This window comes from Oncorhynchus nerka, linkage group LG13, assembly GCF_034236695.1.
Source record: "Oncorhynchus nerka isolate Pitt River linkage group LG13, Oner_Uvic_2.0, whole genome shotgun sequence".
NCBI classification, from domain to species: Eukaryota; Metazoa; Chordata; class Actinopteri; order Salmoniformes; family Salmonidae; genus Oncorhynchus; species Oncorhynchus nerka.
The window spans coordinates 29,971,303-29,998,649 of record NC_088408.1 but is presented as its reverse complement, the minus strand read 5'-3'; the positions used below and the strand labels follow the sequence as shown (position 1 = coordinate 29,998,649).

General features: G+C 42.5%; 2 protein-coding genes and 1 pseudogene across 2 annotated transcripts; 1 reads left to right on the top strand and 2 right to left on the bottom strand.

Moving 5' to 3' along the window:
- The first annotated feature begins 217 nt into the window (after positions 1-217).
- On the top strand, positions 218-3,773 carry LOC115139328 (POU domain, class 3, transcription factor 2-like; annotated as a pseudogene).
- Positions 3,774-10,520: 6,747 nt separating this feature from the next.
- On the bottom strand, positions 10,521-19,949 carry LOC115139327 (failed axon connections homolog). The gene is made up of 6 exons (XM_065026322.1): positions 19,470-19,949; positions 17,667-17,805; positions 17,327-17,523; positions 16,474-16,691; positions 15,830-15,946; positions 10,521-15,581 (listed from the first exon to the last, which is right to left on the bottom strand). The coding sequence occupies exons 1-6, from the start codon at positions 19,727-19,729 to the stop codon at positions 15,283-15,285; spliced, it is 1,230 nt and encodes a 409-aa protein (XP_064882394.1). The 5' UTR covers positions 19,730-19,949; the 3' UTR covers positions 10,521-15,282.
- A 631-nt stretch (positions 19,950-20,580) lies between these two features.
- LOC115139326 (cyclin-C) lies at positions 20,581-25,520 on the bottom strand. Its single transcript, XM_029676565.2, has 12 exons — positions 25,381-25,520; positions 24,847-24,953; positions 24,505-24,589; positions 24,041-24,110; positions 23,691-23,742; positions 23,480-23,535; positions 22,780-22,815; positions 22,587-22,678; positions 22,434-22,501; positions 22,250-22,329; positions 22,010-22,128; positions 20,581-21,901 (listed from the first exon to the last, which is right to left on the bottom strand). Exons 1-12 carry the CDS (start codon positions 25,410-25,412, stop codon positions 21,847-21,849), a joined length of 852 nt encoding a protein of 283 aa, XP_029532425.1. The 5' UTR covers positions 25,413-25,520; the 3' UTR covers positions 20,581-21,846.
- Positions 25,521-27,347: the final 1,827 nt, after the last annotated feature.

Here is a 27,347-nt window from a genome sequence, read left to right as displayed (position 1 = left end):
TGGATGTTTCTCATAAATAGATCAATACTATTTAGAATAAATTACCTCAATCGAATAAATGTTTATTGACCCGTTTTTTCCACTGAAATAGGCCTAAGAGGCTATCCACTCTTTCTCAGTCAACACCAGCTTTTCACTCTGCTCTGTTAGTCTGCAGCGGGACTGCCAGTATTGTTGGGGAGAGTGATAGGGGCTTCTATAGAATCTCCCGTGACCAATGAGCGTGGTGCTGTCAGGGGTAACAACATCTGTCAACTGTTCTTGGCCAATAAAAAGCTGAGCGAGGCGGACCTCAGGTGTGCGCCTCTACGTCCCCTTGGCACCGCGCCCGGGAGATCGAGAGCGAAACCTAGGTAGCTGCCCGGTGGCGGAAAATAGTAACTGTCAAAGGCAGCTCCTTTAACGACAGAGCTATCACTCCGGCTCCGAGAGTTATGGCGACCGCAGCGTCCAACCACTACAGTGTCCTGACTACCGCCAGCAGCGCGCCGCGGCAGCACTCGGAGTCCGGGAGCATGCAGCAGGCAGCGGTGTATAGGGACGCGCACACCCTGCTCCAGAACGACTACACGCTACCGGGCAGCGGTCATCCGCTTAGCCACGCTCACCAGTGGATCACGGCTCTGTCGCACGGGGACGGGGCTCCGTGGCCGTCGAGTCTCCTCGGAGAGCAGGACGTGAAGCCCATTCTGCAAAGCGACCGAGAGGAGCTGCAGAATTCCGCTAGTCTGCAGCAACAGCAGCAGCGACACCCTCACCTAGCGCACCAGGCACATCACGACGCCAGGGCATGGCGAACAAGCACGGCCTCTACGCACATTCCCGGTATGGCTACATCTGATGGCCAGAGCCTGGTGTACTCCCAGTCTGGGTTCGGCCTGGGAGGACCAGAGCAGATGCACCACCACTCTCTGCAGGAGGAAGACCACCACAGCCACAGCCCACATTTGAGCGAGCATGGAGGCGGGGTACAGTCGTCCCTCTCTCACCACCAGCAAGGGGGACACCCGGAAAACTCGGACGAGGACACGCCGACCTCGGACGACCTGGAGCAGTTTGCCAAGCAGTTCAAGCAGCGGCGCATCAAACTGGGCTTTACCCAAGCTGACGTGGGGCTGGCGCTGGGGACCCTTTATGGAAATGTATTTTCTCAAACCACTATCTGCAGATTCGAGGCGCTTCAACTGAGCTTCAAAAACATGTGTAAACTCAAACCACTGCTTAACAAATGGCTGGAGGAGGCGGATTCCACCTCGGGGAGCCCCACCAGCCTGGATAAGATCGCGGCGCAGGGGAGGAAGAGGAAAAAGAGGACCTCCATTGAGGTGGGCATAAAGGGGGCTTTGGAGAGCCATTTTCTCAAAAGTCCCAAACCAGGCGGCGCGGAGATCACCTCCATAGCGGACAGCCTGCAGCTGGAGAAGGAGGTGGTGAGGGTTTGGTTTTGTAACAGGCGGCAGAAGGAGAAGAGGATGACGCCCATTGGAGGACAGTTACCGGGAACGGAGGACATGTATGGGGACACACCACCTCACCACGGCGCTCAAACCCCGGTACAATGACCTTAAACCCGTTATAACACATGGACCCCTAAAGGATATGAATGCCCCCCTGTGTTTTTCTGTGCCGGACCAGTTAGCATTGGACCGTAGCCAGCCCAGTGCTAATGTTGGACCTATATGGAACACAGTGGGGATACCGAGTGTTAGAACTCGAGCACTACACCCCAGACACACAGAAATCGAGAGCTATGGGGAGTTTTCATGCAGTGGAGATGTGACACGCAATTTCTGGCTACATGGACCGTGGTTGGTGTGTGCTAACCAAAAAAGGTTCAATATCATTGACATCAAATCGATTTTATAGTCAAGGCGCCAATATGTCGTAATGTGTAAAAATAAAGACAGTATAGGCTGTGTGCACGAACCTACCCGCGGGAAACAGGCATAGAAGTCGCAGCCGAGAGTCGGTAAATAAACGCCATCTTTCCCTAATAACAAAAGCAACAGGGGTTTAACACGGTCGAAGCTCAATACACCTGCTACACCATTAAATAAAAGCCAATACTATCACCAGCATATTATTATTAGGCCTATTGTTATTATCATGGTAGGTATTATTGTAATAAACATTATTAGTCATGTTTCTATGACAAAGGCAAAGCATAGGCCTATAGGCAATAGGCTAATGTTTATTTACATAGAACAGGGTCATAACGTATGCCTGCATGGACACATTGGGACATGGAATATATTGACATGTATTTTGAGATATATTGAATCAAGTTCATTTCAATTCAACATGTCATGATTAGTTTCAGTTTAACTAACTATATTTGAATTGCAGTTTATTAATTACCATACAATAGTAAACACAGCATATCCTGTACTGTAGACAACATTACCAAGGCACAATATGTCAGTTATAGTCTATAATGTGGTCAGATTGTATCCCAATAATAAATAAATAAATAAATATCCCCAAAATTAAAGTATCCATAATTTTAAATATATCATAAAATAGGCCTACATAATAATAATAATAATAATACAGTAATAATAATTGTGTCTTGTGTATACCTTGCGAGACACACACCATGTATGAGGTCAAAATTAATTTAATTTTCTCTTGACACCTCATGTCGTGTCCATCATGTGTACATTTCTGCGCGCCCGTTTACAGTAGCCTATGTCTTGTGTTTGTATATTTATTTGTGTTTCCAAAATCCTGTGATCAGAAAGACCGAGAGACTGTAAGGACCATACCATATCACTGAAGCCTGCCCTCTGCCTTCGTTTCGTAAGAAGATAATAACGGAATATATCTGTACCAGCTCTGTCTTCAGTGGCGCCAATTAATCTAGACAATGATTAATTCACCAAGAAGAATTGTTCGTGGGATGTAACTTACATTTGTTTTTGTATCGCTTTGTATGTTTGTTTGTTGAATTTTCTCTTGTCAGACCAGTGCCAAAGCACAAACACGTACGTGCACGTGCTCTTGTGCCGCTCAACTCGTGATATACATGTGACAGCATGCAGGGTTGGGGTCAACTTTGGCAATTCCTGGAGTCAAAATTGGTTCATTATTTCAAGAATTTCGATTTAAAATTGAATGGAATCAGGAGGAGGCTGATTCCGAATTTGAAATGGAATGACAGGAAATATAATTAAATTAATGGGAAATTCTCCATACACTGACATAAATTAGATCATTTGTATAGCTAATATTTGTGAACCAAATTGGTTTGAATAGCATTACATATTTTCGTTATTTACCTCAAAGTATAGGCACAACATCAACTTATATTATGTAGACTAAGGCACTTCAGTGAGATAATGTGACAAATAGCTATCAATATCACTTATACTCACCTGGCCTAGTGGCACTGATATACAAAACAACTATTTCACTCATCATTGCATGGAAAATGTAGCCTATAGGCTTAGCCTATTTATTGACACCTTACTCATCTAACGCCTATACGTATGAATTGTAAGCCTAATTGAAAAGGCTCCCTGGGAAAATTCTAATTGATTAGGCCTGCACATTCAATACATCTAAGAATAGCTGAAATTACATTTGTTTGAATTGTTTTTCCTGTCATTCAAATGTAAATGTAAATAATTATTTTTCTTGACTATTCAAATTCAAACTCAAAATGCTGTATTGGATTTGAGTTTATCTAAGCATTCTGAATTGACCCCAACCCTATGACTGATCAAATGAATGGGGAAAAGAAATCAATAATTGCACAATTTCTATATTATGTTTTTTTGTCATTAAAATGTATTTGATTTTTTTTATAATCCTTTTTGTATTCTTCTCATATTCTTTTAGCTTGACGAATGGATCCCTACTGTCACGCACAACGCTGTACCAATAGTCTTGGCCGCGCGAGCCTGCATTACAATTATGGATTTTATAAATCTGTCTAGGTTGCACAAAATGTCCTTGAGCGGTTTCCGATAACTGTATATTATCACTGATTTGCACACATTGTCTTGTGAAAATAAATCGTGTCATTACAGAAGTAGCCAGTCAATAACATGTAGGCCTATACTAAGAATAACATTGTTTTTTTAACGTAATTTCTGTCTCCACAATTCCAGTCACCGTTTTCCTCATGTTGCACAGATGTAGGCCTACACATTAAACAATTGCGACAATTATAAAAACAATTCGATTTTCGACGAAATATTGGTCTTTATGTAAAATATATTATTATATATTTTTTTAATATCCAAATAGCTTACCTGAAATGTTCTTATATTTCAGAAAAACAATATGCTATTACAAAATGTAGGCAAAGGAACCAAAATTTTGTGACGAGTGCTCAACAGACGGTCGGATAGCCTACACACATGTTAGAACGTAAACCCCTATTATTCTCACATTCAGCCGATAAAAATGGCATACTCGACAACCAATACATTAATGCGTTATTGAATGCTGTAGTTGGTAAGGTGTCACTTTCTGTAACTTTTACTTTCAAGAAGACTTGCCTAAGTCAAATAAAGGTAAAATAAATACAGACTACTACATTTTGGGGGAAAAGTATAAATAAATTATAAGTGACTATATACAAGTTTACTCTGACCGTCGGTGGGATTTCTTTCCCCAGTAACATTTTAATATTTGAGCTTATACATTAAATATCATTCCACATTTTGAGAAGGCTATATGGTCAGCTTATGCACATATTATTATTTTGTGGTGTGACGTAAGCTAGTTATTAGTTGTAAAGGAGTTTTTCTCGTCGAAAACATTCCTGATTCCTTGACTGCTTTAGGGTGTCCTATCCTTTTACAGGCAATGGTCCCTGCTTCCTCTGAGCAAAACACAAGTGGTGCTCTGTCACCCTCTGAAGCAGTCTTACAGTGCCATCTAGTGGACTGTACTGTGTGCAGCTCTAGGTTTGGGTTCTAAGTAGCTGCTTTTTTAAAAATCACTGAGCAAGTCCATCTCTGTGAGAGATGATCTCACCTTCTGACTCGCCCCTCTTTTTATTTCCTTGTAAAAGTCTGGAGTTCTGCAGTTGAGAGAAAGAGAAAGAGAGAGAGAGAGAACATGCCCTCATAGGATAAGAATATTTTTTATTTTATTTTTATTTAACTAGGCAAGTCAGTTAAGAACAAATTATTATTTACAATGACGGCCTACTCTGGCCAAACCCTGATGACACTGGGCCAATTGTGCCTGCCCTATGGGACTCCCAATCATGGCTGGATGTGATACAGCCTGGAATCGAACCAGGTACTATAGTGACGCCTCTTGCACTGAGATGCAGTGCCTTAGACCGCTGCGCCACTCAGGAACCCAATATCCTAGATATTGGCAATAGGAAATGTATGTCCACACATAGCACAATAAATTAACAAATATACAGTTTTTCAAATGTGAAGGACATGGCTCTACTGTTTGTAAGCATGCGTTCACGAGAGAGAGGGAGAGAGAGAGAGAAAAAGAGAAGTGTGCTTGTGTTTGTGTGTGTTTAAAGGAGAGAGACAGAGAGGGAAATAAAAACAAATAGAGAAAAGAGCATGGGAGTGTGAATGTATTTGTGGGGGAGCAGGAAAATGAAAGAGAGAGAGAGAGAGTGTGTGTGTGTGTATAAACCCATCTCTCTGGAGGAGCCTGCTGCCTGGATTCTGCATATCAGCAGGCGACCATCTGCCCTGCTCCAGGCCCTCACGCTCCTACAGGCATCCTCTGCATTATTCATATCACACACACACACACACACACACACGTTCCGCTCCTCCGGCACACACATACACAGAAGCACGTCCGTCCCCCCACACACACATATCATTCTCCTAGGCACGTGCCACACACGCACGCACTTGCACACATCACAAACACACTTACACACTCTCAGAGTCCTCTGCCGCTGGCTCCAGCACTGTAGTATGCCATCTAACTCACCAGGGCTTTATAGTAATAGGGGTTCTGCCCCAATGCCATTGTCTGAACTGGATTTCCCATTCCAAAAGTGAGGCGGGACATGAGAGTACCCACCATCTATGTGGAGAGACCCTCAATGGATTTCAATGGCTATGGCTACAGACTGAAAATGAGCCCAAATCCTCCAAATCTTATTTTCCAGCGCTTATTCTTTGGCTTTCTTTTTTTGTTTGTCTGTCTCTCTGTCTATTTTCCATTATCCCCTGCTCTGTCTTCCATTATCCCCTGCTCTGTCTTTACATTATCCCCTGCTCTGTCTTTACCCTCTCTCTTGCACCCGCCATCCCTCACACACACAAACAGACACAAACAAAAGGGCAAAGAGGCTAATCCTCTCTTATTGTTCGGTTGGCTTAGTATTGTCTTAGCACACTGAGAGGGACAGAGACAGATGTGTGTGTGGATGATAGCACACATTGATAGACTCAAAGTATAAAACTGTAAGTGATGATAAGATATGTCTACGGGACCTATGGAGTTGTACAATGTTGATCCCTAGATGCTGATTGAGAGATACAGAGATACAGAGAGCGAGAGAGAGAGAGAGAGAGAGAGAGAGAGAGAGAGAGAGAGATACAGAGATACAGAGACAGAGAGAGAGAGAGGGATACAGAGAGAGAGACAGAGAGAGAGACTGACAGAGAGACAGAGAGAGAGAGAAAGAGACTGACAGAGACAGAGAGAGAGAGAGAGAGAGAGAGAGAGAGAGAGAGAGAGAGAAAGAGACTGACAGAGACAGAGAGAGAGATTGACAGAGAAAGACAGAGATACAGAGACAGAGAGAGAGAGAGAGAGAGAGAGAAATGACAGAGAGAGAGAGAAAGAGACTGACAGAGACAGAGAGAGAGATTGACAGAGAGACAGAGAGAGAGAGATTGACAGAGAGAGAGAGACAGATACAGAGAGACAGATAGACAAAGACAGAAATACAGAGACAGAGAGAGATAGAGAGCGAGATACAGAGAGATTGGCAGAGATACAGAGACAGAGAGACAGAGATAACGAAAGTCAGACAGTACGGTACCGATAGACACTCAGGGAGAGTAAGCAATCCTATATATGATGTCACACAGAGGTAAAACACAATAAAAACAAAAACAGGGTCAAATTATCACAGCTATTTATGAAATATTATGAATAACAGATTTTCACACAGCCATCCACCTCTAGTTATCATACGCTCATGGGAAGTTATTATCTATTATCTTACAGACTTTTCATTGTAGCTCATGTACATGTTTTGTTTTTATTTCTCGCTCACCTATTACATTACCCAGTATACAGTCTGAGTCCACAAGGGTTTCAGCTAATGATCTATATATACACACTAGAATAGTAAAATACACAAGATGACTGTGTTGACACCACCGTGCCTTCATCTTGGCACTCCCTCACCATTGTAAAAATATTTTGGGAGCTAGAAATGCATTTCTTAATGTCATTCTTTTTGCCACATCTATTCTATTACAGGCACCTTAATGCATACTTTTACTTTAATGCATACTTTTGAGCTAAACATAAAAATGTTAGTTAAAAAAATACATAAAACATATTCCTTAAATTCTCATTTGTAGAGATTACTCATGTTAATGTCCCCACTACAACATCAAAATACTTAAATACATGCAATTTTGCCCTTCAAACATTTAATTGAAATATTGTAGAATGTAATTAATTCCTATGGAGGACTGCTTCGACTGGGGAGTACCAATATGGCCGACCAGTGTCTTTAAAGCCTCTCAATGGCCAATACATAGCATCAGCAATTCAGGGTTGATATACATCATTGGTTTAAGCACACAACACATACTGACTATGTAATAGATGGTTGGGTTGTTTAGCAACAAAACCGATGAGGGCACAACTCTGGGGCAAAACAACTGTCAACTCCAAAGGATTATTGACAACATGTAAACTATATTTAGTCTCCAAATGTTTATTGAAAACATACATTTGCACAAGAAGCACTTGTTGTTTATCAAATATTTTGTTACAATTGTTGGTTAGCTAAATTTAGCCGTATTGGCTTAGATGTGACATAAGTCACAACACCTCAAAACAAAACATGGTATCAAGAACAAGATACAACTATCTGAAACAATCTGCCTAAGATTGCCCACATGGCAGCTTCTTGTCATTGTTGCTACAGTAGGTATCTGACCATTCAGAATCAGGCAACCTGTCTATATGGCTCTTGTGATCTAATAGTACAGATCTCGTCAAGGAAGTGACACAATAGGGCTGAACTCTAACCCCTTACCTTGACTATCTAGAATGGAGAAGGACAAAGTTGCCCATAGACACTGTCAAGGTTGCGTTCCCATCCCTCATGGTTAAGAATTGGAGAAGAGACAAGCTGATCCTAGATCTATGCCTATGGGCTACTTCTACCTTAAGAGTTATCTGTAGGGGTCTTCCGAGTGGCGCAGCGGTCTAAGGCACTGCATCGCAGTGTTGTGGTGTCACCGAAGCCTGGGGTTCAATCCCCAGCCGTGACCGGGAGTCCCATACGGAGGCACAGTGTCGTCCGGGTTAGACCGGGGGGGCCTTACTTGACTCATTGCGCTCTATTGACTCCTTGTGGTGGGCTGAGCGCCTGCAGGGTGATTTTGGTGTTTCCTTCGACTCATTGGGGCAGCTGGCTTCCGGGTTAAGCGAGCAGGTATTAAGAAGCGCGGCTTGGCAGGTCATGTTTCAGAGGATGCAAGAATAAACCTTCGCCTGTCCTGAGCCCGTTGGGGAGTTGGTAAAAAATGTTTTTTTTTTTTTTTTTTTAAAGAGGACCCTGGAAAGCTAGGAGCTGAAAAAAAAGTTTTTACTGCATTATTTGAGCTTAAAATGTACATTGCGGGGAATTTTGTATAGGGAATTTTCAAAATACTTTCAATATTGTTAATTTCCATGTCGACTATGCCTGGAAATGCCCTTGTCCGGAGCAAATTATTACAATTTCAAACATTCTAAAAAAAGTGGTTAAAATAAAAATGGCAATAATGGATATTAACTGAAAAATGATCTTATGTAGTTTCTTTCAATAGCCCTCTGTGACTTTAAATAATATTTGTCTGGGATTCCTAAAACTGTGATTCCTAAAAGATGTGTACGGAGATGTGGTGTACTCAGTCAGATTTGTCTAAAATCCCTAAATGAATCAGGAATGAGCAGGGTCAGCGATACCCTTAAGGACCCCTTATTCATGTCCTCATTACATGGACCACTCATAATCTGAAATATTTTATAGAATAGTTGTGTTTTTATTGGGCATTTTCAAATAAATTATTTTACAAATGTTTGTATTGAGCTTTTATATCTAAAGACAAAAATGTGTCTGTTTTGAGTATCTGTTCTCAACTCAGTCAATGCTTTGTCAACTCCGTCATTGATGGAGTGAATATGATTATTTTATCAATATTCTGGAAGAATATTTGTATCATTGTTCTGCAACATATGCTTAAACAATTGATGTATCTGCTGTGCTGGACCTAAGGGATAATGTTTGCTGTGCTGGACCTAAGGGATAATGTTTGCTGTGCTGGACCTAAGGGATAATGTTTGCTGTGCTGGACCTAAGGGATAATGTTTGCTGTGCTGGACCTAAGGGATAATGTTTGCTGTGCTGGACCTAAGGGATAATGTTTGCTGTGCTGGACCTAAGGGATAATGTTTTCTGTGCTGGACCTAAGGGATAATGTTTGCTGTGCTGGACCTAAGGGATAATGTTTGCTGTGCTGGACCTAAGGGATAATGTTTGCTGTGCTGGACCTAAGGGATAATGTTTGCTGTGCTGGACCTAAGGGATAATGTTTTCTGTGCTGGACCTAAGGGATAATGTTTGCTGTGCTGGACCTAAGGGATAATGTTTGCTGTGCTGGACCTAAGGGATAATGTTTGCTGTGCTGGACCTAAGGGATAATGTTTGCTGTGCTGGACCTAAGGGATAATGTTTGCTGTGCTGGACCTAAGGGATAATGTTTGCTGTGCTGGACCTAAGGGATAATGTTTGCTGTGCTGGACCTAAGGGATAATGTTTGCTGTGCTGGACCTAAGGGATAATGTTTGCTGTGCTGGACCTAGGGATAATGTTTGCTGTGCTGGACCTAAGGGATAATGTTTGCTGTGCTGGACCTAAGGGATAATGTTTGCTGTGCTGGACCTAAGGGATAATGTTTGCTGTGCTGGACCTAAGGGATAATGTTTGCTGTGCTGGACCTAATAATGTTTGCTGTGCTGGACCTAAGGGATAATGTTTTCTGTGCTGGACCTAAGGGATAATGTTTGCTGTGCTGGACCTAAGGGATAATGTTTGCTGTGCTGGACCTAAGGGATAATGTTTGCTGTGCTGGACCTAAGGGATAATGTTTGCTGTGCTGGACCTAAGGGATAATGTTTTCTGTGCTGGACCTAAGGGATAATGTTTGCTGTGCTGGACCTAAGGGATAATGTTTTCTGTGCTGGACCTAAGGGATAATGTTTGCTGTGCTGGACCTAAGGGATAATATTTGCTTTAGAAATGTTGTTTTATGTTCTAAATCTAGAAAAACATGCCAAAATGCTAATGAAATTAGCCAAGCATTTAATAGTGCTATAAAACAAAACAGTTTGGAGGTTGGTATTACATATTTGAATAGTCTAATGTTAGAATTAAACAATCAAGGCCGTTAAACACTAAAAAGATAGGAGGACCAAGGCACTTTTCATATAATTCATTAAAATACCTTTATTTGTATGGCATGTTTAATGGAAACAAAGAATCAAAACTTCAAAGATACGATAGTACAATGTCCTCTTTTGAACAACATTTTCCAATCAACCCTGATTTGCGGAGGGAGTGGTAACACAATTCATTGGACAACACCCAGTATGCAATCCTATACACATTAAAAAGATCACCTAGTGTACTATAAATTAGATGGCTCATATTCAAGGTTAGAACCACTTTTCTAGGGGTTCTGATGCTTCTAGCCTTGATTTGCATTTTGATTGGACTTTTTAATGTGTATAGTATTGCTTACTAGTTGTTGTCCAATGAATTGTGTTGCCACTCCCTTTTCAAATCAGGATTGATTGGAAAATGCTGTTAAAAAAAGGACATTGTATTATCGTATCTTTGTACTCGCTGACGAACGGCTATGCAGCCGAAACGCGTCAGAGTTTTTAATCTTTGTTTCATTGAACATGCCATACAAATGAAGGCATTTTAAATAATTGTATGAAGAGTGCCTTGGTCCTCCTTTCTTTTTGATAACCAATTTACCCATTTTACCAAAGAGCACCTTCTGTCTACAAAAATGGACTATTGTGTACCTTAGCAGCGCGTCCCTTCCTTCTTTTTCCCCTGCAAATTAAAACGCTTTTCGGACAATAGTTGTAAAAATGAAATGCCTTTTATGATGTCTGACAGAGTTGACATACACTGATCATACAAAACGTCAAGAACCCCTGCTCTTTCCATGATACAGACTGACTCGTGCATCAATCTAAATCACATGATCAAAAAAATCCCCATCAAAATCTGTCAGTTTAAGATAGAGATATCAGGTTTCCTGCCTGGGCTACGTCTCTATCAACCACATCTGCCTGTCGGCCTTCCGCACCTGCAACTGAAGGTGGCCGAGGTACAGCCATCTTTATCAGATCATGAAACGTCTTAAAAATCGCTCTTCTCACGAAAACCTCTGTAGCGTCCGAATGGTTACAAACTCTTATGACCAATCTATGGAACGGGGATACTCTCACGAACACGACAGTGTCTCAGTTTTGCTCTAGGACCATCACTCATCTGACTGTAACCCATACAAATGCATGGAAGTATGAAGGTAGTTTTGTGCCTCAAAAAATAAGGTTTTAAATATGTGAAGAAAATAAAGTATATATATTTCCAGAGCTTTCTTATATCTCCTAGATGTAGGACAACACACTTCAAATCCTTATCATTTATATTTTTACTGACTTTTTTGTCATCTATGAAGGCGTTATTTCATCTGTTTCAATGGGCTATGGTAGAAAAGGCCAAATGTAAAATTGTATCAAATAATATTTTCTATAATGATCCATGGTTTGACGATCTTAAAACAATTCCATATGTTAGATTTGTACCCCCCAAAATAATAATTTGCGGGGATCCACAAGCTGCAGGTGTGTTTGCTACGCCAATGTACTAGATAAGGGACATAAGCATGCCCCAATGAAACACACAGGTCATTTGGTGGTTGGGTTTAGACTCAAGCCTAAACCCAACTACCAAAGTTCAGCATTCACCAAACAGTTCAGCATTGTTAGTTCAGCATTCATCAAACATTGAACATGTCACGATTCTGGCAACCATTAAGAGAGGTTTGCTTCAGGTTGAGATTTAGATTATAACATAGTTCTGACAAACCAATGGCAACCCAGTTCCAGTAGAATAAGAGGACCGCACACAACATAGACATACAATCACACTCCATTCTTTACCATGTTCAAATAGGAGAGAATCTAAACAAAAACATAATTGGCAGCAATAGAACAAAAGTACAAAAATATAAGAAAATAAATAGCTACATTACTAATAGAGTCAAATAATGCCTCATTATAACATCACCCCCAAATGTAAACCAACAGAATCAATAAACATGAATACACAAAACAAATAGAAAACAAATCATTAGAAAACAAATAAATAGAAAATAAATCATGTACATATAAAATACATAAATGATATGCTTTCACTGGCTTAAAAGGTAAACACCAAGGCCTTACAGTAAATCCATAAGGCTGTGTCTCTCACATGGCTCGTATAAGTGAAGGCAAGAAACATGCAGGCAGGGTATAGGGGCACAGACAGTGACAGACTGATGCATCGTCTACACACAAAGGCTTATGTATCACTGTGTACATTCACACTGTTTTACCCCGCATGGAGGACTCTGTTTTGTAGTAAGATGTGGTCAGGAGAGTAAACTTCTTAATAAGGTTTGCAGAGGATCGTCATCGTATCATCATAAACATCACCATCATAACCATTACAATCATCATCGTTTCCATACTAACGTCTACACCTGCCCTGAAGAGAACCCAATACTTCACTACTCATTCATTACTATTCTCTGCTGCGACCGTTAGAACAGATGAGAGTCCTGTCTCTGTGTGTTCTACTGTGGCCATGTAGCTGTATCTGTATCTGTGTCTGTGTCTATATCTGTGTCTGTATCTATATCTGTGTCTGTATCTGTATCTATATCTGTGTCTATCTATATCTGTGTCTGTATCTATATCTGTATCTATATATGTGTCTGTATCTGTGTCTGTATCTATATCTGTATCTGTATCTGTGTCTGTATCTATATATGTGTCTGTATCTGTGTCTGTATGTATATCTGTGTCTATGTCTGTATGTGTCTGTACGTGTCTGCATCTGTGTCGGTATCTGTCTGTATGTATATGTGTCTGTATCTGTATGCATCTGTGTATGTATCTGTATCTGGCTGTATCTGTGTCTGTATCTGGCTGTATCTGTATCTGGCTGTATCTGTGTCTGTATCTGTATAGGGTCAGCTGTTAGCACCCAGCATGAATAAATGGTGTACGCCTCAAAATCAACTCACAAGGTACGATGACTCATTGATGCACCATATGGACAGAATTCTACACCCTTTGTTACACGCACACACAGGACCCAGAAGCGTCCGCTGAATGACAAACACTTGTAATGTCCACATCTCACCATCATACATCAGCAATGCACTAGAAATAGAAAGATTAGAGTAGACTGTTTCACTATTCCACATACTGTAGCCTACTATTAAATAAGACTGGCAATCAACACTGTGGATTATAGTAGTTGTTTCATGCATAGCACAGAGTGAATTGATGCTATAAGTAACAATGGCCATTCTATTCCTTCTATTTCTAGAATCAATTAATTCTAAAAGGGGAGTAGACACGCCATGTATTTGATGAGAACAGAGAGGCTGGGCAAAGGCCTAATAGTTATTTCAATCTATTGCATCTTTGTTCGCTTTCTCTGGCCTGAGGCACACACACACACACACTGCATCACAATAAACATTAAAACAGGGAAGCGTAGAAACGTAGATAACAGATAACCAGCAGGGTAGTGTGATTTTCATTGGCACCTATTAGCCATGCACCTCCAAGTATATCTAGTCTATTTCTACATGGTTATTTCATCCGCTCTCAATGGCTGAATGTACATACACACAACTAAAGATCTCATGTAGCCGCCTCTCCTCCTCTTCTTTATCTGATGTGAAAGAATTGGACAAGTGGAATAAAGTTCCAGTAATCATCTACCATATTGCTTTCACCTATCCAATGTTTTCAGATCTGTGCAGATGAAGGAGAGGAGACGAGGAAAGGAAGCCACTTTAGATTATTGAGATGAATCCACTTTAGATTACTGAGATGTCCCCTCAATCCACAGCATCTGAAACTCGCCCTCAACATCAATGACCATTCTACAAAGGACTGACGAAATACTCAATGATGGGTTAAGACCTGACTGCAGATGCAAAGTGTCAGTCATCTGGGTAGAAATAGATGCATTAGAATTCCTAAAACCTAGACCAGCACAAGGGGTTAGTTGAAGGTCACCAGGACGTTTGGTCATATCAAACAAGCACTGAGAGGTTGTACAGAAGAACCACACAGAGTATTTACATTATAGGACATTGGGATAATATATATAATTTGCAGGCTATCTATACTATTTATACTCATATTGAACTGTACTCATTCACATCTTGCCTGAACAGTTCCCCACATATCATATATAATATCAATATAATGACTCATATTTTGCAAGGATGCAAGTCAGGGGGTCAGTATGTCAAACACACATGGTTGGGGCAATGCAGCTCAATTGGGGAACACAGGTAACACACACACGGTTGCCGTGGGAAGAGCAACTCGACAACAGGAAACTGGGCGACAGGTGTTGACATCACCCAGGTGGAGGAGTTTCTCAGTGATTGCGTCATTAATTCCTGATCTTTCTTTTGCAACTCTGTTCTCCATCCTTCTCTCTTTCCCTTTTATCTCTTCCAGGTTGATCTTTTCCTCTCTCTATCCCTCTTGGGCTCTTTCTCTATTGCTATATTACCCTTATTTTCTCTATCTTGCTATTCCTTTATCTCAATTTCAGTCTTTTGTTCCTCTAGCACATTGTGTGTAGAAGCTCTGATACCATCCCTCATTAGCACAGGCAACAACAGCCACTGGCAATAGAAATGCTCCCCAGTAGTTATTCCCTCCTCAACAGGTAGAGGGCACTGTATGGGGGCGGAGTGTGTGTGTTGTGTGTGAGTCATATGGCGGTCAACACTTGAGCTGCTCCATCTCGGAGCACTCCGTGTCCATGTCCGAGTCGTAGAGCGAGTGGCCTGTGCGGTCACTGTCTGGGGAGATTGTGTGTGTGTGTGTGTGTGTGTGAGGAGGACTGGCCTCATCCTGGAAGGTGTCTGTGCGGGAATACAGCCCCAGGTCTTGGAGTTTGGACAGGGAGTCATCGTCCTCTGTGGTGTCATCGTAACAGAAGTCCTCCAGATCAACGAACCACTCGGGCCAGAAGCGCCGGCGGATCCTCTCACAGTACATGGCCAGGTTGATCAGCTCGCCTGGAGGGGACAGGGTGGGTCAAAGGTTAACACAGAGGCAAAGGTCAACAAGATCAGATGAGAATGGGTCAAAAATATTTATTTTAATAATTAAAGATGGAGTCTCTTCTAGAGTCTGATTTCTCTCAAGGTTTCTTCCTCATCGCTGTAACTAGATAAAAACACATTTAAAAAACATTTTGCCTGGGATGTTCTTTCTGGGGAGTGATGTTAACCATGACAGGCAATGTGGTTGGTGGTTAGCTCACCTTTGATGAGTTGCTCTGGCCGTGTGCCCGGCAGGGTCCACATAGCAGGGGCTAGATGGCTGAACACAGTGGCATCCACCATGGACAGCTTAGGACCCATCAGGTACTTCTTATCACCTACCCAGAGAAACACATCAAGAATCAGTGAGCGAAAAGAATGCTGTATGGAAACAAGAGCGATGGGGTAAAATGTGTACCCGAAATTAGTCCATATGGCGTAGTATCCATCTTTCACCAGAAGAGGTCAAAGTTGTACAAGGCTGTTCCATCTAGCATTTGAAACTGGCCATAGTACTATATACCCGAAAGAGGAGGCTGGTGGGAGGAGCTTTAGTAGGATGGGCTCATTGTAATGGCTGGAGTGGAATACATTGAACAGAGTCAAACCTGTGGTTTCCATATGTTTGATCCCATTCCATCTTTACAATGAGCCTGTCCTCCTATAGCTCCTCTCACCAGCCTCCTCTGATACCTGAATAATCTATAAAACAACAAAGGAACCTACAGCTGGCTTTAAGCCTGGCCTAGATATGAAATTAGGCGTGCTTCTAAGGCTGCAGATGGTACCTTGTGAAATGAGACGGGATGATGATCTTTAGGACTAAGTGTGATCTTAATGATTATCTACAGTGCACTCTACATACCGAGCAGGGTGGCCAGCGTCCGCATGTCTTTCTCCATCAGAGTGTAGACCTCCTCCTTAGTGAACCGTCCAATCCCGTGGCCGTACATCTCTCTCTTCACGATGCCGCCGGTCAGGTGACTCAGGATCCACTTGAGTAGGTCACTCAGCGGCCCGCTCACCGCCAGCATCTTCTGTGTCTCCTCCAGGTTGTCCACCCACTGACAGTATGCTATGGTCCTGTCATCACATACAGACCAGCAGAGATTTTCATTTGGCCTACAGCAGGGATCATCAACTAGATTCAGCAGCGGGATGATTTTTTCTTGAGCGGATGGCCAAGGGGCCAGAACATAATTACAAATCATTTGTAGACTACAAATTGACAACAAGAAGTCCAAACAGATATAATATTTGAATAAAACATTATCGTTTCGAACCTTGCTTTCATTTGTATACGATCACATACATCTCATGCTTGAGATTTCTGGAACAGATTCCCAAAATTAAAATCACTTGGAGCTGATTTTCTTGTGTTTTTTCAGTCTTTTATATCCAACAATGATTTTTTAAATTTTTTTAAACACGTTGTTTTTTGGGCTCTGGACTCTTGGAGGGAGGGATAATAAAATGGCCAAATTCTCCAGTGGGGGAGCCCTAGACCACAGTATCTCAAATCTAGTTGCTGATATAACGTGTGCTCCCGACAGCACAGTTGGTTGGAGCATGCTGCGTGTAACACCAGGGTTTCAGTGTTTCATTCAAGGGACGGATTAGATGTTATGGTTTGTGACACAATCACATTCACCAGTGTATCATATATCCTTTCCCAGTATCTAGTGAATGTCCTTCGGTAGTGTCTGGAAGTGTCTCACCAGTAGAAGTGTTCCTCCACCATCTTGGTGACAGCCCGGGACACAGCCTTCTCCTGGGAACTGAGGTTCTTGTTGAGGCTCACGCCCAGCTTCTCCTCCAGGAAGTCGATGATGAACTCTGTACCAGACACCTGCTCCTGGTTGTACTCTATCCATGGCATCTTCCCCTGGGGAGAAAGCTTCCCATCAAAGTAGTTCTGCAGTAGAGAGAGAGAGAGAGAGAAGGAATTTCAATGGTCAATTCCTCTTCAATAGAAAATTACACAACCATTACATCAAAATCACTAATTCAAACACGCACCAACCCAAACATCTCTCACACACACACACACACACACACACACTGGTAGGGCAGGTCTACCATGCGTAGGTAGGTTTCTATCTTGAGGCAGAAGGGGGAGAGAGAAGGGACTCCGCTCTTTGGCCTGGAGAACTGGTGAAGGATGATGGCATCTTTAGAGTTCAGCTCCTGTTCTTTCCTATGGACCAGCCAGGACAAGGCAGTGTGAGCTCCACATTCTAATTACTCCTCTTTAGACATTTTATTCAAAGCAACTTACAGTTAGGGCATAATTATATGCATGAATTGTGTGTGGGAAACAAACCATCAACTCTGATGTAGTAAGGCCATCCTCGTGTAAGGCAATCCTCATGTATGTCCATCCTTATATTGGATAAGTGGAAAAGTAGTCGCAATTCAAATACACTGTAGACTATTTTACTATCTCTCGATATCTGCATCCCCTGGTAGGCTGTAGTTCACACGCTCATGACACATTCACCTGCAGGCGATTACAGGCTAATGATCAAATTGTAATATATATATATATATATATTCTTAGATCTTATGCATCAATCCCATGTGAAATAGTGTGTCACGTTTTACAGCTATCTAGCACAGAGAGCATTGCACAAGACCCAGGCTGAAACTCGCTTCCGGCAAGGGCGCCATTGCCAACGGGACACTACAATGTCAAAACAATTAGGACACAACCGGATGAAATATTGCAATACATTAACATGGCCACTGTAGCAGATAATATTACACGTTTGTACTAACCAACGTGGTCAGAAATTAAGTCGCTATGTAAGGAAGTTGTTAACTTCATAAAGGTGCTTAAACGCGAGGGCAACGTCATTGCTGAAATTCCGAGGAGCTGTCCAGTTAGCTGTGGTGTTGAAATGCCCACAACAAAAAAAGCGTTTTGATCCCATTATCTATAGTGCAAATTGCTTCGGTATAATGACATACAGGAAGAGTAAATTACAGAGTAACTAATTAGAGATCGATGTAGAATGGATCTTCATGACAGTTTTTTTTTTTAAGTATGAAAGAGCACAGGCTGAACAAAAACAAACGCCACGTCATTGCTGAGTAGGCCTTAGGCGATTGTTGCTGCAGGTAACCCGATATGTTTTGTAAGGACAGCAGCGACCAAAGTCAATACGTTATCACAGCAACAATCTAGGGATTCTACGGCGAAGCTGCAGTTCATAACAGATCGCCAATTTATGTTTGCTCTTGTCTATTTGGGCCTGGCTTCTCTCTTAATAATTATCTCACGTGTGAGGTTAGTAAAGGTCATTTTATCACAACCGCAGTGTTTTTCTACTGCAAGAGACAGACAACGAGGAGACATCTTTGCCTTGGGTAAAGCCAGATAACTAATATCATACATGCCCTTGAGAAATTGTAAATAACTGGAAGACAACCTTTGCAGCAATAAACATTATCATTATTGTAATTACAATGAACAATCGCTAATAACATGCGTCTAATAGGCACATCACTAGAATACGAAGAGCCAGAACGCCCGCAAAACGCATTGTTTTTTTTTCTTCCATAACGAGACTGAACATGGAATCTCATTCAAGAGGGCGGTTACATCACATTCACAATCCACCCACTCACGAATCCTTATTATCAACCGATTCCGCTCATGCAGCGCTCAACTCGCCCAGATTAAGTAATATCATATATTGAAAATACAACAATAATATAGACATGTGATGTTCCTAAATAATGCCCAGGCACTACGGCAACCATTCATATTGATATCAATGCCACGAGTAATTGACTGTAGACAAGCGTGTTCTGCATCTACAGTGTTATTGACATGGCTCTGTTTTTTGGTAGGCCTACCTGATGGCGAGCAGCTCGTGCAATAGATAGGCAGCGGTGGCGAGCAGAGCGCCCCCGGCAAGATAAAGCGTTTTCCGCCACCACGAGTCCGACCCAAGGGCCGACATGATCCCGCCGTAGTCCTGCAGAGGGTAGGCGATGATGTACCCATAAAACGAGAGCTGCTCATCGGAGCCGCCCAGGCCGAAGGAGAAGCTCTGGTTTCGGCCAAGATCAACCACACACGAGCGCGTCCAGGCGAACCCGACGCGCCAGTACATTCTCTCGCTCAGTGGCCTCTTTCCGCCTTGCTTTGGCCGGTTTTGGCTTCATCAACGGGGGCTTCATGGGTGCCGAGGGGTCGTCGCGGTGCGGGATGTGACGAGGAAGAAAGTAACGGCCATCTCGCCTGGCGGTTATCCCCGCAGCGGGGTAGGCATCCTCCGCAGCGGATCGCCGCCGCTCTCTCTGCCGCGGATGAGGAGTGACGTCATGAAGGCTGTACCTTTGTGTACCAGCTCCTAGAGGCGGAGGGCAAAAACATCAATAAATACACCATGTTGCTCCAACAACAATGACTGTTTTTGCAATAAGTTGGACAATACATTTCCTACCAATGTCAATGCAGTTGTCGAGGCTACTTTTTTTTTCTTCCAGTAGTCCCAGTATAATGGACAGGTCTGCTTTGCAAGCATTTATATGTAACTAATCTACATTACATCTGCTTACCACTAGATGTCGCACTACAGCCACACACCTATTTCCTCAGAATGGTGGTGTAGCCTGTGACTTTGGCAGACTGACATATTTTTTATGCAAGATGTTCAGTGCAGTGTGATAGAAACTTCCAGACCATTAAACATTTCAAACAAGTCCAAACTAAACTCTCAATCATCTCAAAACTGTCTTCCTCTAATTATTTTCCTCTCCATAAGGCAACTGGATCTATATACAGCCAGTAAGTGAAAGTAATATGGAGGATGACCACCACTTCTGACTTCATCTTGACTTTCTTTTCACATCGGGTATATGAAGCAAAATATAGGAATTTACTATTGGGATGCCCCCAAAGAGAGGGGACTAATTAGAATGAACACCCCCCCCCAAAACATTACACTTCCATGCAATAGGACACAGTTGTGCTCTGAAGTCCCTTGACAAGCAGCTTTATTTTGTAAGGCATTCAAGCACCTGGTTCTGGACACAGACATAACACAAGAGAAACTCAACCCCAAACACTAATCACTCCCACTGTATTATTTACGGCACAGACAATATATCAATATCCACACGTAAATATGCACAAAGGTATTGTGACACTTAAATTTGATGTAATAGACAGCAGGTGCAGACAATAAGTAACACTGGACCTGGCAAATGATTCCATATGCAATACAAAACAAGGCTAAAATACAACCTTCCCTCCCCACCAAAAACAAATAAATGTGGTCCTTAGACAATGTTTTTTTTGTGTGTTTTTTTAATCATGATAGTAAACACATTTGAGCACTTTTACTTGAAGCAGACTTAGCTAATACAGTTCATGATTTCTACCCATGCAAATTTGCTCATCAAGCGAAACACAAAAGATTAACATAAAAGGAATAAAGATATGCGTAAGGCTATTTGCAAAGGTTGGAGATGGGCTGGGCAGGAGATATAACAGTAAATGAAGACATCTGAATCTAGTGTGCACCCCTGGAAATTACATTCTCGCCCGTGACTTCACCTGCTAAACTCTGCAACCAATCAATGTAGACCTCAGATAGCAGGACATCCAATCGGGTAACAATCAAACAGCCTTACATCCTATCAGATCGCATCGAAAACAGTACAGGGTACAATCATCTTACAGATACCAGTATAAAGGACTACTATTATCCCTGAGGAATGAAGCAACTATCAAAATGGGCCACTCAATCACGCACGCGCACACACTACTAATGGTCAAGTTCTCTGGTCCCACGGAGCTCCATATTACATGACTGATCCCTGAGAGAGTTCAAGGATGTCAGGATAATCACAACTCAAAGTCCCCCCCATCCCTGCCTACATCCTCCTGTTTCTTGCAGTTTGGTTTAGGTCCATAAAGTTAACTGTTGAGAGACGGAGTAACGTGGCAACACATGACTGCTGGCACCGATTGACTGATGCCAGCATTCCTGTGGCCATCGCTCTGATGAGTTATCGTATGAGCAAAGGCGGACTGAGCGTGTGCAGACTTGGTCTTCTGGTTGGGATAACCATATCAGAAAAGAGGGTTTGGGCTTTTTTGGTACCCTGTTTTTTCTGCTATTCTATCAGTTGAAATACATATGACTTGTCTCTGATGTCACACCATGGTATTGTGTGACATAAGTTTCCCCCTGCACCCTGTCCATGGATACCATCTCGTTGCCTATGACTGGCTGTAGGAGTTGTTCTGGTTCCCATTAGAGCTCTGGTCATTCTCACTGATACACAAACAAACAGGGAACAGTTAGTTTAGGCAGGAAGTGGATGTGTCATGTAAACAGCCAATAACTAGGACATTGAGGTGGGGTTAGGAAAGATCTCAGTACCTGTTGGGAGGAGGCTTGGGTTTCGGCATCTTGTGGATCACAACAGCCATCTCCTTCCTTTCGTCAAAGTTCTTCCACTGGTCATAAAGCTTTAGGATGACTCGGATGATCTCCAGAATCTGAGCAGGGAATAAACGTCACCGCACAGTACTCTATTATCCCTAAGGCAACTGGATCTATATACATACATACAATCAGCTTTCCCCTCTGAAATAAGCCATTTGTATGGTGTTGCCTTACCTTCTCCATGTCTACAGAGAGCTCAGCGAACCATTGCCTGGCGTCCTTCTGCTGCACCACACAGGCAACATGCAGACAGGCTGTGGATGCAGGAGGAAGACATTTAGTGTAACACCTCAACTATATTTTATTGAGCTGAATATCTAGCAGTAGTAAAGGTGAGTGGTCTGATAGGGAGTCTTACCTAGAGCGATCATGAAGGGAGGGTAGAGTAGACAGAGGTCTGTCCTATACGTGTCGTTCACTATTCTCCTTTAGAACGAAGAAAGGGAAAACCATGAGTGTTCCAACAGTTCATATCAAATCAACAAATGCTCCCACAAAGAATAACTCATACCAGGCCAACGGCAGTAGCATGTCCTCCTGCCCCATGTCCTGCACATACTGCAGCAAGGGCCTGTAGGGGTGGTACACTATCAAACAGCAGTCCTGGAACACACAAGATCAGTTAATCCATCCATCCATCCAACAAAAGGATGATATGATCCAGCATGGAGTGTATTGTGAGAGACAAAGCATTCTATACTCACCATGAGCTCCAGTAGGTAGAACTCACATTCTAATATCTGTCATGAGGAAAGCAAATGAAGTTTAGTAAATATATCAGTTTCATAGTCACAATTTAGAACCCTCCTCTCTATTGGCCTCTATAGTTTGAGAAATAGTATCTGGTACTAGCAGCATCCTGCTAACGGAATCTCTAGTGTGAATCACCATCATCTCCTCGCTCGCTCCACACCAAATCAATAATAGTCTACACAGCTTTTGGACAGGCAAGGTGTTAGGACAGCTCCAACGGGGTCCTGGTAACTCTGAAGACCGTAGATAAATAACTGGCGCTGCCAACGGTGTTGCCTTACCTTCTCCACTTAGCACCGCAGGGAGAAATGCGCCCCGGCCAGGACACACGCCACCAACCAGTCAAAATCACCTCCCACAGCGATGGGAGTTTCACCATAGGCATGTGATTGCTAGTGGAATCAACATACTGATACCTAACTACAACACACTCCGTAATGGACTCATAGTGGTGGATAAATATTCCACAATATAGTGAGTGTATGTTGCGTAAGAGATTGGTCCCACCACCATGCAACATGATCGTAACATCTAGCTCCAACAATGAATGATATCCTATCTAATAACTGTATAATAAATAGTACATTATTACACCTAAGACCTGTTTATATAGCACATCCTAAGTAAATAGTAAGGTTAGGTAAGACTTACATGGTTCATTCTATAAGGGAACTCCTTTGGGAAGGCATAGGAAAATCTGGTTTTTACTGCACAAAACAAAAAACACTTGTTAGATTTGGAATCACATGAACACAACCCATCAGAATGAGTGTAGCCTTTCTACCACAGCACTAGTGTATTTGTCATTTTCAAAATAAGCTAATATCTAAATGGAAACACTTGAGCGTGTCTCCTGACTTACACACGGACGTAGCTGCAGAGATCAGACGAGTGTTTGAAACAACACCAAATTCCTGGAAGAGACAGAGGCTTTGATGATGCTGTCATAGAGCAGTTGACCCCATCCTACTTAACTGCTCTGTAACATAATCTGTGTGGGAGTAGGGATGGGGTTATGTTACAGAGCAGTTAATCTGTGTGGGAGTAGGGATGGGGTTATGTTATAGAGCACTTAATCTGTGTGGGAGTAGCGTTGGGGTTATGTTACAGAGCAGTTAACCCTACTCCCACACAGATTATGTTACACAGCAGTTAACCCCATCCCTACTCCCACAGACTATGAAATGTGGAACGGGAAATCAGGCCATATACCTCCACTTTAGAAGCCAGGAACACGCATGTAGGAGCCATGAGCACCGGGTCTATACTCTTCAGGGAGTACCTGCAAACAGAGAGAGAGGGAGATATTAGGAAGAGCTATTATAAAAGTTAGATTTTTTTAATTGAACTTTTATTTAACTAGGCAGGTCAGTTAAGATCAAATTCTTATTTACAATGACGGCCTACACCGGCACAACCCGGACGATGCTGGGCCAATTGTGCGCCGCCCTACGGGACTCTCAATCACGGCCGGTTGTGATACAGCCTGGATTCGAACCAGGGTGTCTCTAGCACCAGGGTGCCTCTAGCACTGAGATGCAGTATGTTAGACCGCTGCGCCACTCAGGAGCCCGATTTATTTATTTTTTCTCAGGAGCCCGATGCTCCCCTAATGACATTTAGAATTCCATAATGAATAGAACATAGTGTTCTTGCCATGAAAACGGCATAGGCACCTGGCATAGAAACGTTTGAAGTAGACGATTGCTGTAGCGATGACCTGCTGACGGAGCTTCAGGTGTTCACCCAGGGCCTGGATGACTAGAACAGAATAAGTCAAACATATCAAAAAGCAACCATAAAAGACAATAGATCATTTAGAATATAAAAGAAGATATGTAAACAAGATCATTGCTGGTTATTGAACAGAGTGCTACGAGACCAGACCTCAGGGTGATGTGATATTGTACCAACGGTAGGCTAATTCTCCCATCACAAAAAACTGTTCCCACCACACTGATGTATCACAATAGGTGGAATCAAAAGAAATACAGTTAAAGATAGCCTTCTTTAGATACCATTGGCAAAGAAGATCTGCAGTTTCCAGTACTCCTCCTCATTCATAAACTTCATATCCTTCTGACGCTCCTTCATCAGGTCCTGTTTGTCCAGGACCCACTGCAAACTAATGACAGAAAGGAGACATTGAATTACACAACGAGCGATCACATACACACAGTATCATAACAAAACGCTGCAGATTGGAAATCTGATAGCGGTGCGTCAGAAAGAATCAACACAAAATGCCTTGACGACCAGTGGCTAGGCTGTCACAGAGGCACAATAATTAGCTGGCTCAATAAAAAATCTTAGCATTCATAACTAGCTTATTACCCCTTGGAATTGCATTGATAGCTATTGAAAATGTTTATCCGCTACGCTAATATTGACCTAACATGAGAGTGGGCGAACACAACGTTAGCTAGCTAACGTTAGCTAGCTACTGTGAAGCGGGCTAAGCTAGCAAGCTTGCCAACTACTTAGTCCTCAAAACAAAGGAGTTTATTTGCCATGCACAGTCCTTATACATCACGTTTGGCCAGAACACTTACTAATGCGAGCTCTGCCAGAAGTTCCCCGCCATGGCTTAATAGTTGAGGTAGAAAACGCAACTTTAAATTCTGTTCATTTGTCTTGAAAAATTTGTCAAACGAAGACCAAATGGGGGGTGTCACTAGGTACCACACCCACAAAGTCAGAAGGCCCGCCTACTCTACCAATCAGATGACTGAGTGTGTTGACGCGAATGCCGGTTTATGGTTAATGGGAAATGACCAATCAGACGAGGGAGTGTGATGACGCGGGTGCGAACCGGCTTGCAGGAGAAAACGAGAGATCCATTTCTTTTATCTAGTGATCCATCAATGATTTGGCTATGTATTACTCTAAAAACAACCGTTCTAAATGCAAGTGGTAATCAGATGTCTTCATCAAACTCAGCTTGCAAGCGTATCATGTTTGCCCTTACTCATAGTTACTTGTCAAAATCAAATCGTATTTGTCACATACACATGGTTAGCAGATGTTAATGCGAGTGTAGCGAAATGCTTGTGCGTCTAGTTCCGACCATGCAGTAATATATAACAAGTAAACTAACAATTTCACAACAACTACCTTATACACACAAGTGTAAAGGAATGAATAAGAATGCGTACATAAAAATATATATGGATGAGCGATGGCCGAACGGCATAGGCACGATGCAGTAGATGGTTTTGAGTACAATATATACATATGAGATGAGTAGTGTATGTAAACATGATATAAAGTGGCATTGTTTAAAGTGACTAGTGATACATTTATTACATCTAATAGGTGTACTTCAATATCTGCATTGTTTTTAAAATGGCATCGAAACGAACACATTTTGCATTCCACATTGTGACAAAACAAAGAAATTAAAGGAAAAGGGGAATGGGAAAAATGTAATTGCACCACCAACTAACCCTGCACCTATACACCCCACTACTTTGGCCCTAAACGAGCCAACAACACGCCTGGGAGGATGGAACCCCTTCTCTCAAAACTTCCTGTAGATTTTCTGCACTAAAAATCTCTCACACCCAAATATTTATCTGCTGCTGCAACTACCACATCTATCTTCTGTGATTTTTGCCCCATCACCATGGCTATAAATGCAAGAAATCGAACCTTATTGGCTCTCTCTTCAGGCCTACATTTACATTTACATTTAAGTCATTTAGCAGACGCTCTTATCCAGAGCGACTCACTGGGTGGCTCCCAGTCGACTTACTCTATACACAACTCTCTTCACTGCATCAGCATAGGACACTTTCTGCCCCACTTGAACTCTGGCAATCTCAGCCAGTCTCGCTCTCTCCCAGTGCACTTCAGATCCCCAGTTGCATGGGCACCCCCACAGTTGACACACAGTGCTTTCTCTATCCAAACTGTACACTCCCTCGGACTATGCCTTGCATGAGCACATTTCTCACTTCGTGGGATCTCCCTTCTACTCTGCTGCAACATGTCCAAATCCTCGGGACCTAAAGCACCAAAGCGGGTTCAGAGCATAGGCCCTCACAGAATAGTAAATGTAACCTTATTAGGAATAAACTCGGTGTCAAAGATCAATCGCCATTGCCACCGGGTCCACGTCTCACCAAACGGTGGGCGTCAGAAACACTAGAAATATTCCCTTTCTTTCATTTGATCCACCTCTACACTCAACGCTATCCCTCTGATCACCACTCTTAACAGCACCCTGCAAAGCACACCACAGATTGAGCCCCGAGCCGCACAACTGTATTTTCCCGCTAACCGGAATACCTGTCTTCACACTTCCTCATTTGATTGGTCGGATTGGTGGGCCTTCTGCGCTGGTATACGCGTCATCACACTCCCTCATCTGATTGGTCGAATAGGCGGGCCTTTTGACTTTGTGGCTGTGGTAACTAGTGACAACCAATAGAAAATGGTCAGTTTATCATTTTGTAGTGGCATCACTCAATGCTGTTCTGACGGTGACTGGGCGTGCTATGCCTGTGTTCCGCGAAGA